The following is a 13,189-nucleotide window of genomic DNA, read 5'->3' on the forward strand; positions in this document are numbered from 1 at the left end:
CAACAAGGGCACACTGTTGACTCATATCCAGCTTCTCGTCCACTGTAACCCCTAGGTCCTTTTCTGCAGAACTGCTGCCGAGCCATTCGGTCCCTAGTCTGTAGAGGTGCATGGGATTCTTCCGTCCTAAGTGCAGGACTCTGCACTTGTCCTTGTTGAACCTCATCAGATTTCTTTTGGCCCAATCCTCCAATTTGTCTAGGGCCCTCTGTATCCTATCCCTACCCTCCAGCGTATCTCCTCCCAGTTTAGTGTCATCTGCAAACTTGCTGAGGGTGCAATCCACACCATCCTCCAGATCATTTATGAAGATATTGAACAAAACCGGCCCCAGGACCGACCCTTGGGGCACTCCACTTGATACCGGCTGCCAACTAGACATGGAGCCATTAATCACTACCCGTTGACCCCGACAATCTAGCCAACTTTCTACCCACCTTATAGTCCATTCATCCAGCCCATACTTCTTTAACTTGCTGTGGGAGACCATGTCAAAAGCTTTGCTAAAGTCAAGGAACAACACGTCCACTGCTTTCCTCTCATCCACAGGGCCAGTTATCTCATCACAGAAGGCGATTAGTCAGGCATGACTTGCCCTTGGTGAATCCATGTTGACTGTTCCTGATCACTTTCCTCTCCTCCAAGTGCTTCAGAATGGATTCCTTGAGGACCTGCTCCATGATTTTTCCAGGGACTGAGGTGAGGCTGAATGGCCTGTAGTTCCCAGGATCCTCCTTCTTCCCTTTTTTAAAGATGGGCACTACATTAGCCTTTTTCCACTCATCTGGGACTTCCCCGATTGCCATGAGTTTTCAAAGATAATGGCCAGTGGCTCTGCAATCACATCCGCCAACTTGGATGCAGCGCATCCGGCCCCATGGACTTGTGCTCGTCCAGCTTTTCTAATTAGTCCCGAACCACCTCTTTCTCCACAGAGGCCTGGTCACCTCCTCCCCATGCTGTGCTGCCCAGTGCAGTAGTCTGGGAGCTGACCTTGTTCGTGAAGACAGAGGCAAAAAAAGCATTGAGTACATTAGCTTTTTCCACATCCTCTGTCACTAGGTTGCCTCCCTCATTCAGTAAGGAGCCCACACTTTCCTTGACTTTCTTCTTGTTGCTAATATACCTGAAGAAACCCTTCTTGTTACTCTTAACATCTCTTGCTAGCTGCAACTCTAGGTGTGATTTGGCCTTCCTGATTTCACTCCTGCATGCCCAAGCAATATTTTTATACTCATCCCTGGTCATTTGTATAATCTTCCACTTCTTGTAAGCTTCTTTTTTGTGTTTAAGATCAGCAAGGATTTCACTGTTAAGCCAAGCTGGTCGCTTGCCATATTTACTATTCTTTCTACGCATCGGGATGGTTTGTCCCTGTAACCTCAATAAGGATTCTTTAAAATACAGCTTAAGTTAAATTACTAAATTAATAACACAAATTTGGCAAATGATATGAATTTTTATCAATGTTTATTAAAAGTTTTAAATAAAAAGGTAATAACTTGCTTATTTAAGTGTTTAACGCTTTTATCTGCTTGTTTTTGTTTTAAATGCATTGTTTTAATAACTAAATTCTTAATGCCTTATAACCTTTTTTTAAAAATATAAATGGTACCACATTATTTTAATATTATGGTTGGGGTCCATCATAATATTATACTATTTTTTCCAAAATTTAAGAAGGTTTCAGTTATAAATATATGCCTCAACAAATAATGCAACTGCAAACAAAAAGAATTCTCTTTTATTAATCCCAGTTTTGGGAGAGGGTTATTTTTTATTCAAAGAAAAAAAATCTAAGGGTTAAGATAATATTAACAAAATATCCATTTCTTGTTTGCGTTTATAATTGATAAACTTGTTTGCACTTTTAAATATAGTTATAAGAATGTCATAAATAATAATTTATGCATAAAGCTAACCAAACAATTTCAACAGGTTTCCACCTTTGGCTCCCAAACACAATAAAGCAGGGGTGGGCAAATCTGGACCTCGAGCTCCTGCTGGGGAGTGGGGTCCGGGGCTTGCCCCGCTCCAGCCAGAGAGCAGGGTCGGAGGCCACTCCACACAGCTCCCGGAAGCAGCGGCATGCCCCGCTCCAGCTCCTACATGAAGGGGCAGCCAGACGGCTCTGCTCTGCATGCTGCCCCCGCCCCAGGCACCGCCCCTGCAGCTCCCATTGAACTGCGGCCAATGGGACCTGCAGGGGTGGTGCCTGTGGACAGGGCAGAGCTGCCTGGATGAACCTCCGCACAGGAGCTGGAGAAAGGACATGCTGCTGCTTCCAGGAGCCGCTTGAGGTAAGCGGCGCCCAGAGCCTGCACCCCTGAGCCTCCCCCTGCATCCCAACCCCCTGCCCCACCCTCCCCAGCCCGGAGCCCCCTCCTGCACCTGAACTCCTCATTTCTGGCCGCACCCCGGAGCCTGCACCCCCAACCAGAGCCCTCACTCCCTCCTACACCCCAACCCCAATTTTGTGAGCATTCATGGCCCGCCATACAATTTCTATTCCCAGACGTGACCCTCAGGCCAAAAAGTTTGCCCACCCCTGCAATAAAGTGTCATAAGTGTTGCATGAACCCTCAAAGTGTTTGCATGAACTTGCATTTAAAATGTATTTTGGTTTAATTGTTATATACTCTTCTTTTTTGTTAGGTAGTGGTTGTTAAAGTTTATCATTCTAAATAGTTAAAAGTGGAATTGGTATTACAAGCAAATTAACTCTAAAAAGCTTGGTAAAAATTATGTTACTAACTCTTTTGTAAAACAGAGTGCTCAGCAGGGAAAAGCATTACACCTTCTCACAGAAGATTGTGAGCATCTATTTTAGAAGTTAAGTATTACATTTAGTATTAAATATTACTAATGCACCTCAAGTGAAAAATGAATGTCTATACAACTGCAAAAGTATAGCTTTGTTATAAAAGACTTGGTCTCTATTACACTGTAAACACACTAAGTTAATAAGTGTATTAAATTTGGGTTACTGAAAACAAGAAGAAATGTAAAAACAAAACAAAAAAAACTTTATTATGTTCACTAACTAGCTGTTTAAGGTTGCATCCCACAGACCAAAGACACCAGAAGATATCACACCACAAAAACACCAGACGATATCAGTGTACAGTGAAGGAAGCCCCAAGAAAAGAAAAATGAAGTGCTTTATAAGTAAGAGACTGGTCAACTACACCTCAGTCTACCATATATGAACAATTAAATTGGCAATCGGCTAGAAATCACTAGCTAGACCAGGTTAAACTGTCATTTAATTTGAATTTGGCTATTGTGTAAAAGCAACTGTATTATTGCAGTATTACTGCTGTATTGTATTATTGCTGTACAGCATTTACAATGTGAATAACTTTGCAAAGCTGTTTAACCAACACACTAGTAAAAATTAACAAATGAACGGCACCAAGGAAAAAACATATTGGTAAAATTAATCATTAAGTTACATAGAAACTATAAATTGTGTAAACAAATTCCCTGTTAGTACCAGTCATAATTTGGATCAGTAACATTGCATCCTAACTGAGGCACATGTTATTCAAAACAATCTTGTTCAGCGTCTGAGTACCAATACTAAATCCTGACACAGCAATGTTGGATAAATTGGTTACTGTCCATTCAGTAGGTTATCTGGAAGACAGCAGCTATAAGAAACAACTGAATCTATGTCAGCTACTGGTAAATCACATAGCAATGCAATGAATGGAACACAGAAGCTAGCCACTCCAGTTTCCTGCCCAGCAAAGCTTATCCCAGAGGGTGACAACCAGCAGTAAGGGTAACATACATCATGGATGGACAGTACTGTAGCTAATTACAAGAAATTATATATAAAGGCCTCATTTGTAATGTCACTACTCCAAATTTCTGTTTTACTTTTTATATACATAGCACTGTGGGACATACTGTAATAATAATGCCTATCCCAGTATTTCAAAACACTCAACCTACTACTAGGTAGCAACTGTAACTGCCCAAATAGGGATCTGTTGCTATCTACGGTACCAAAGTAAAACAGTCAGACTACACCACCAGATTGGAAAAGGATTATTATGCTTGGATACGAGGTGCTGTCATATGTATATATACATACTATACCTATATACCCAATAGGCCTATATACACTACAAATATCATATCCATATAAGTTTATTATTTGGGAGTGCCCCCAAAGCTCAATCATAACACTACACTATATAATTGCTTAAATAAATGCATATAGTTATAGCATACCCTCCTAGGAAGCAAAAAATGCACCAAACCTAGTGTAAAGGATCTATTTAGCTATTAATCAACGTTTTAATGGTTATATCAACCAATAAGAAAGAATCTTTCTTTAGAAAAAAATGAAGTACAAATTGAAAGTTGATTTAAATCAATCCACTCTGGTGGGACATATGTTGGAAAATTTCCATGTAAGTGACCTTTAAAGATATTTGACTCAGCCATCAACAATGTTACTCAAGCCAGGTAGGAAACAAGGTGTCATAAATATAAAGGGAAGGGTAAACGCCTTTAAAATCCCTCCTGGCCAGAGGAAAAACCCTTTCACCTGTAAAGGGTTAAGAAGCTAGGATAACCTCGCTGGCACCTGACCACAATGACCAATGAGGAGACAAGATACTTTCAAACCTGGAGGTGGGGGAGAAACAAAGGTTCTCTCTGTCTGTTTGATGCTTTTACTGGGAACAGGAAAGGAATGGAGTCTTAGAACTTAGTAAGTAATCTAGCTAGATATGCGTTAGATTCTGTTTTGTTTAAATGGCTGATAAAATAAGCTGTGCTGAATGGAATGTATAATCCCGTTTTTCTGGGGTTTTTTTTTGTAACTTAAGGTTTTGCCGAGAGGGATTCTCTATGTTTTGAACTGATTACTCTGTAAGGTATTTACCATCCTGATTTTATAGAGATGATTCTTTTACTTTGTCTTCTATTAAAATTCTTCTTTTAAGAACCTGATTGCTTTTTCATTGTTCTTAAGATCCAAGGGTTTGGGTCTGTGTTCACCTATGCAAATTGGTGAGGATTTTTATCAAGCCTTCCCCAGGAAGGGGGGTGTAGGGTTTGGGAGGATTTTGGGGGGAAAGACGTTTCCAAGCGGGCTCTTTCCCTGTTATATATTTGTTAGACACTTGGTAGTGGCAGCAATAAAGTCCAAGGGCAAAAGGTAAAATAGTTTGTACCTTTGGGAAGTTTTAACCTAAGCTGGTAAAAATAAGCTTAGGAGGTTTTCATGCAGGTCCCCACATCCGTACCCTAGAGTTCAGAGTAGGGAAGGAACCTTGACACAAGGAATTTCACAGGCTGAAGTATTGTCTTACACAGTCCCTGTAACTGAAGTACTTCAGAACTGATATATAAGAAGAACTAACTCTAAAGAGAATGCTTCTTAGGGCATGTCTACGCTGTGATAAAAGACACGCAACGCAGCCACAGCTGGCCCTGGTCAACTGACTCGGACTTGCAGGGGTCAAGCTGCAGGGCTACAAAAATATAGAGTACACGTTCAGGCTCAAGCTGCAGTCCCTATGTTTTCCAGGAAATATCAAGAGTGGTTGATTCTGGGCTAGTCCTGCAGTCTTTCTACATTCAAGATCCATGGAACTTCAACATACACTCATCACAATTGCATAATGAGGACCTAAAGCAGTAATTAAGTCGATGCCACACAGTGTGCTGGAAAAAAAGACAGCCTTATTTCCTAATTTTTATCACTGAAATACATATTCATAAATAGGAACTGCTCTTATCAACTTCTGCCATAACATCCATGTTCTTTCCATGTGCTTTTGGGGTGCTTTTGTTTCTGGGAAAGTGGGGGGAGGGAGATAGGAACTGCCCCAAAAAGTTGTTTGATCCCTTGGTCATACTCTGATCTCATTTATACTTGTGTAATCCAGAATAACTGCACTGACTTCAACGGTATTATTCTGGATTTACAGAATTTTAATGATTTGGTCCTTCATGTATATGACCTTTTCATTATTTATTTGTTCACACAAACACACAGTAGAATCTGTAAGGTGCCTATTTTGACTTGTGCAATATTACCCAGATGAACATAATGAAAGAGAAAACTGATCGACTGGTAAAGATTCTAGTTGTGCAGCTATGTGGCATAACAGCACAAGACTGGAAATAAGTCAGTTCACCCTCCTTAAAATCATTACACCTATCCCACGGGATATTTTGAACACATTTATATTTTTGGCCATATGCCTAACAATGTACTTGAGAATTACAGGTCTTCTGTATAACCACACAGCTTCCCTTATTAATAAATTATTGCTTACCTACATAATAAAATATGTAATAACTCACTATTGAGTCATTATTTATTTTGGCTGAAATACTTTTCATAAGTTTGTATAAAAAGTAATTACTGCACAGTAAATACTTTTACATTTCATGTCTGATTTTAATTTTAAATATTGACAATAATACTTTGTACTTAATAGTAGAAAGTGTTCTGATCATTTGCATTATATAAAGTACTAGCTTCATTTTACAAATGGCATAGTGAAGCTAAGTGATATGTCCAAAGTCAGAGACTGTTGATACAACGTTCAGAACCCAGGTGTTCCAACTCCTAATCTGTTAAACAACAGTGCCTCAGAAATTCTTCCTAAACAAATAAGGCATCTTACCACCACTGAAGTGAAGGAAATCTGTGTCACTGACTAGAATAGGTACAGAATCAGGCCCTTAAACAAATAACGTGGATAGGTGCTAAGTGATAGTTTACAATAAAACCATTTGAGATGTAAAATGGTAAAAGTACCCCAATAAGGGGGAAAATATTTTTGCATTACCAATCTTATTATTAGAACATAAGAACAGCAATACAGGGTCAGACCAAAGGCCCATCTAGCCCAGTATCCTGTCTTCCAAAAGTGGCCAATGCCAAGTGTCCTGAGGGAATAAATAGAACTGGTAATCATCAAGTGATCCATCCCCTACCGCCCATTCCCAGCTTCTGGAAAACAGAGGCTAGGGATACCGTCCCTCCATTCTGTTATATGGGGCCTGATTTTTAGGGACCATTGCTCCTCGTGACTACAATGGGAGTTGTAGGTGCGCTGTACCGCTGAAAATCTGAGTCTTAAAACCGTAAAATAACAATGCATGAGGGTCTCTTTACCTCTGAATTAGTTAATTACAAACACTGTTCCCTGAACTGTTTACGTTATTGACTACATCACTCTTGATGCCAGTGCACAGAGAACTAAAAAAAGGCAGCAACGGATAGAAACCACAAAAAAGCATAGGGCTGGTCAACACACAAATTTGCACTAAAATTGCAAATTAAAACAAATTTAATTATTTATTTTATTTTTTTGTGCCAGTCTGTGATTACAACAATAGGAATGAAAATGCGATTTCAAATCAAAACTGCTTTAGTTATTTCAGTTCAAGTTTATTTCTTTGCAGAAATCAGTAGAATTATACGCTCAAGCATTAGGTGTGGTGAGAACATTTTAAATGAAGGAACATCAGGTCAGGTAAATCCCTAAATCAAAGGATTTTAATATAAACAAAACATTAATAGATCATTTTTTAAACACTATTTCCTGTTTGGAAAGAGGTTGGTGAGCTGTTGTGATGACATCACAAGCAGAAGTCATCAGAGAAACAGTGAGGAAACTGATTGACTGTAGGAACAAAAATGTACTTAATCCATTACTCAGTCAGTTTGGGTGAAGGGTGCGACCAAAGCTCAGTAGATGGGAGGGAATAGGGAAACCATCTCACTTTGGGAGGGTGGAAGATTGTTATCAAATCTAATATTTCTAAATTTAAAAAATTGCTCAAAGGGTGAGACCCACACTCTAAAAACAAAAAATGGAAAGAAAAAAGAAATTGATATTCCCTTTTCATGTGTATTTCTCAAGATGACTGTCCAAAAAAATTAGGGAAAAATATAAAAAAGGTAGCATTCTCACTGTGAGCCATTATTAACAAACATTCCAAATACAGCAGATCTAAAACATTTAAAACATGAACCTGAAATGAACTTTAACTGGAAGGATCTGTTATACCTAGAACAGGTGAAGGCACCCACTAAAATCAATGGGATTGCTCACAAAAGTAAAAGGACACAGGTATCGTTCAGTTTCTGATTCTTTACATTCCCATTTTAGGGCCTGTGACTCATGGCCAGAAAAGGTTAAACATCCTGCAAAATAAATGACTCAAATTCAACCCTTAAAGACATGTGGGGAGATAATGTTTGTGGTTTTGTGTGCTTACATATATATATAGGTAGTGGTCAACAATGTAATCAACAGTCCCTGTCTATGCTGTATTCTGATAATTCAGAGATCAAAAGAACATCCTAGCATTTACATTCATTGTAAACATGGGACATCGCTGTATTCATCTCTCTTTGAAATATATATCAAATCATCTATGAATGGTGGAGGAACAGGCGATTGCCTTATGTTAATTTGTATAGCTAAGTACCCGTGATGTACCTCCTTCAAAGTCAGCCTAATTCCTATTGTTCCCTGAGGGACTCCGACTTGTCAAAGAAGACTTGAAATTGTATAAAAGTTCTTTGGGTCCTGATCCTGTTTATCTCAGATCTGCTTAAGCTTCATCAGAGGAAGTTTGAGTCACAAGATGAGACAGCAGTTAACCCGGTACACCCTGGATGTGATACTGGACTATAACCTATGGACTAAACTCTAAAAGAACTCTTTACAACTACAAAGCTCACCATCTCTGCTATGTCTCTGAGCCTCAAGAATTGAACTCATGTATATATGTATATTGATCTTTTAACCTATACTCGCTTTTCTTTTTTAATAAATTTTAGTTTACTTAATAAGAATTAGCAGGAAATGTATATTTGGGTAAAATCTGGAATATTCATTAACCTGGGAGGTAATGTGTCTGATCCTTTGGGATAGGTAGAACCTTTTCTTCTATATGATGAAATAAGATTTTCAGAAATCTTCATCTTAGTTGACTTGGATACCTGGATGGAGGTCTGAGGCGGGTTACTTTAAGGGAACTGTGTTTCTGGGCAATCAGTGAGGTAATAAAGAAGCTGTTTTGTGTAAATCTAAGTATTGAAATATCCACCAGCTTTGGGGATTGACTGCCTCATTCTTTGCAGTTCACCCTAATTGAGTGACCTCAGTTGGCCTCCACTGGGATTCCAGTAACAGGACCTTTTATCAAAGGCAATTTGACCTTTAGAAATGATTATATAAACATATTAATTCCTTGACTATGTCCACAGCTCAATCTTGCCTGCGTAGACAAGACCAAATTGTGTTTTAAACTTGTAGAATCATGGTAGAAACTCCAACTCCATCCCCGGTACAATCAATGTACTTGCATAGATGCCCCCTAAATCATCATTTATACCAGCCAGATGTTAAAAATTCTCTTGCTATTCTGTACAAAATGGTAAACCATGCTCTAATACTTTGGGGAGAATTAAACAACTATTCCATTACATAACACGTACCTAGTTAAAGCCTACTTGTAAATAATCTCCAGTGAAATACTGGGCTGGGAACAAATATTTGAACCGCTTTTAATTCCTCATATCTCATCATCATTAACCTAAAATTGTACGGTTTTCAAGGAAGGGACTTCACTTTAATACAACTTTTTAAAACACCTGGCATATTGTTGGTCTGTATAATTTGTGTTAAAATTTATTTTTTCCTATTGTTTTCCATGTTCATGGGCATAACACCAGAAAGATAATGCATTAGACTCTTTCTACCCTTCCCACCTGAAAAAACCTCCCAGTACCTGACAGCAGAGTCAATGTTCAAGAATCTCAAATCAAGCTTTTTTGCTTTGCAAACATCTATAAGTCTGGTTCTAGCACAAATTGTGGGACCTAGTGATACTTTTCATTTTTAAAGCACCTTTCACTGGAGGATCTTAAGGCACATTATAACATACAGGCCCAATCTTATAAGTACTACAGACTGCCATCAAGGGGCTGCTCACATTAGTAAGCAGTATGTTTAGTAGTAAACTTCTGCAGAATTGGGTCCTAATTAAACCTCATAACATCCCTTCACTTCACTCACCACTAAATCGCAGTGCCCTCTAGAGTACAAAATGGCACAGCAAAAGTTTCAGACAGGAAGTCAAACTATCAAAATCCAAATAAAACAGAGGGGAAAGCATAGGTAGGCAGAATGCAATTACCCAAAATGAAATCTGGCCAGAGTACCAGAGTTAATACCCCAGCTCTTACAAAAAAAAAAAATGCATAGAGATATTAAATGATCACAAAGGGCACCTCAGTTTTATGTATCATCTAAAAAATGACACATTCAGCAGCACAATGGCCCCTACACCCAGGAAGGACACTGGCTCCAAGGAAAGAGTGCCATCTTTCATCACCACCACATTCTACAGTACCTAGTTCTCAGACAAGTATTCATTTTATTCTATTAAATTTGTGAAATTTGATGGGATCACAGTTTATGGTGGTATAACAGTTATTTCTGTTTAATATTTAATGTTTTATAACATTACTAAAATATGCTCAATCTGTTAATTAGTGGAAGCTGATAATTTATAGAAGATATTTCCACAAATTCTGGAAAAGTAATGATGTGTTAGTTTGCTAATCACTTTCTATCTCTACCTCTCCAAGCTCAGACACAAAAAATGAATTAGCACTGAGCTTCTTAGGTTGAAATATAGCTAAAATATTTGTACTCAATTTTCAGAATTAGGAGGGGTTAAAAACCAAAAGAAAATACAGCAGAAAGTGCAATGTAATTGAACGATTCCCTCTTAAAGTGTCAATATTTCTAAAATGAATGATTTCTTTAAAAAATTACTTGTGGACAAAATTGTGGTCTAGAAATAGTGCTAAAAAAGAGAATCCAAATCTGAATTTCAGTCTCAACCTCTTGTTCTATATGCCTTCAACTCTATAAAATGAAAGATTGTTGTGGGGACATGAGGTCCATACACAGTAAGGTTAAGCGAAGGTCACAATCCTGCAAGTTACAATGTGTGGGCAGAGCCCTGCACCCATGAAAAACCCTACTGGATCTCCACATGGGCACAGAGGTCTTCCCATGCATTGTAATTTGCAGGACTGGGACTTTAACCAGTACCATCCATCCTGTCCAGGTTTCATTACCCAACAAGGTCCCCCAATGTGGCTAAAAAGTCCCCTCATTGTGAGGGCAGCACCAAAAGTTACAGTACCATCTAGTGGAAGCACAGCATGGTGTATAACAGCAGTTCTCAGACAGAGGTCCAAGGCCCCAAGGGGGGCAGCGAGCAGATTTCAGGGGGTCAGCCAAAATAAACAAAAGCGCAGGACGGGGTTAGAGTTGCTGGGATCTGGGGCAGAAAGCAGAGCCCCAATGCCCAGGGCTGAATCCTGAGCAACTTAGCTTTGCAAAGCCCCCTGCGCCATGGTGCCCAGACAATTACCCTGCTTGCTACCCCTAATGCCGGCTTGGCTTTTAATCTCCTGGATATGCAGAAAAAACAATTGTTGTGGCACAAGTGGACCACTGAGTTTTTCTAGCATGTTGGGTGGGTTTCAGAAAGAAAAAGGTTGAGAACCGCTACTGCAGGGATCAGCAACCTTTAGTACGCAGCCCGCCCTAGTAAGCCCCCCAACACATCCCTCGACCCGCGCCACTTCCTGCAGCCCCCATTGGCCTGGAGGGGTGAACCGCAGCCAGTGGGAGCTGCGATCGGCCGAACATGCAGATGCGGCAGGTAAACAAACCAGCCCGCGTGCCAAAGGTTGCCGATCCCTGCACTACTGTATAACACAGGAGGGCGGGCTCCCGTGGAAAAAATTGCAGGTGTCACTATTTTAGGTTCTCTCTGCAATCATCTTACTGTCTCACACAAAAATTATAGGTTTCAGAGTAGCAGCCGTGTTAGTCTGTATTCGCAAAAAGAAAAGGAGTACTTGTGGCACCTTAGAGACTAACAAATTTTCCACTGAATGCATCCGATGAAGTGAGCTGTAGCTCACGAAAGCTTATGCTCAAATAAATTTGTTAGTCTCTAAGGTGCCACAAGTCCTCCTTTTCTTTTTACAAAAATGATAGTTTCTGTAGATAAAACTATATTTGTGTTGTGGACCTGGGTAAACGGAATAAAGACCATCTTTGTCCAAAGTTAACACAACCTGGACAAAGAACAGAGGGGAACAGATGTGTACCCCGAGGGGAGGGCCTGAAAATCGGCAAAGTTCATGGTGTTTTTAGATCGCCATACCCCCAGCGCAGTCACAAGTTAGGGGGAGGTGTGCCAGAGGATTGGTAGCCTTCTCACACGCCAGCTTCTTTCCAGCAGTAGCCTCACTGCAAACCCGCGTATTACAGCTCAGTAAGTGCGCTCACGGGTACCAACTGCAGGGCATAAAACGGGGGCCACCTTGACAGCCGGGCATAACTGACACCCCCACACGTGGGCAGCAGGCACCTGCGTGTATCTGATGCCGCCGCTTTCGCCGTCCCCTCAGGGGCCCGGGCCCGGGCCCGGCACCCACCTCCACGCACGGAGCAGCAGAAGCGGGGCCGCCCTTGGAGGGAGCGTGTGTGCAGGGCTGGCACCAGGGGGTTGCTGCGAGGGGAGCGCTGGGCGGGGAGGGGTCTCTATGGGGAGCAGGAGACCCAGCAGGGTTTCTAGGTGGAGGGGGGCGTGAGCAGAGGGACCGGGGCTGGCAGAGCACTAGGCCGCTGATGCCGGCCCCCTAGGAGGACGTTACCTCTCCTGGAGCCCTCGCTACCGCTGGCTGGCGTCTCCCCGGGCTCTGCGGCGCCGGCAAAGGCCGGGAAAAGAGCCATGGGCTGAACCACACCTTCCTCCCTTCTAGCTTCCCAAGGAGACCCCGGCCACCCCAACGAGGCAAGATGGCGCTGCTCGCTGCCCCAGCATGCTGGGAAATGTAGTCCTGCCTGCTCCTGCTCCCAAAATGGCGTCGGGGGGAAGACGCCTGGGCAGTCTCCTCGCGATCGTCCAATCGCTTCCCCGCCACTGGATTTTGGGAGAGGGAGGAGTTTGCTCAACAGTTTAGGCCTGACACCCTCTGGGGCTCTCTCAGTGTTGGAGAGAGAAATTCCCCTCTTCAGCCCTGACTCCACTCCACACACCGTGGGGTACTGCTGCTTAGGAAAACACTTAAGTGCCTGGATAAAAAGCTCTATTTTGATATATGAAT

General features: G+C 41.3%; 1 protein-coding gene across 8 annotated transcripts in view; it reads right to left on the reverse strand.

Moving 5' to 3' along the window:
* The window catches only part of NRDE2 (NRDE-2, necessary for RNA interference, domain containing), a 71,215-nt gene extending 58,317 nt beyond the window's left edge, over nucleotides 1-12,898 (reverse strand). For all 8 annotated transcript variants that reach the window (XR_012159525.1, XR_012159526.1, XM_073349412.1 and 5 more), the window contains exon 1: nucleotides 12,737-12,898. Coding sequence is in view for 6 of the 8 variants with exons in the window: in XM_073349412.1 (XP_073205513.1) it covers nucleotides 12,737-12,815 (79 nt within the window). In the remaining 2 variants the exon portion in view is untranslated. The remainder of the gene's footprint in view (nucleotides 1-12,736) is intronic.
* Nucleotides 12,899-13,189: the final 291 nt, after the last annotated feature.

Source organism: Lepidochelys kempii, chromosome 6, assembly GCF_965140285.1.
Source record: "Lepidochelys kempii isolate rLepKem1 chromosome 6, rLepKem1.hap1, whole genome shotgun sequence".
In the NCBI taxonomy this organism is placed as follows: domain Eukaryota; kingdom Metazoa; phylum Chordata; order Testudines; family Cheloniidae; genus Lepidochelys; species Lepidochelys kempii.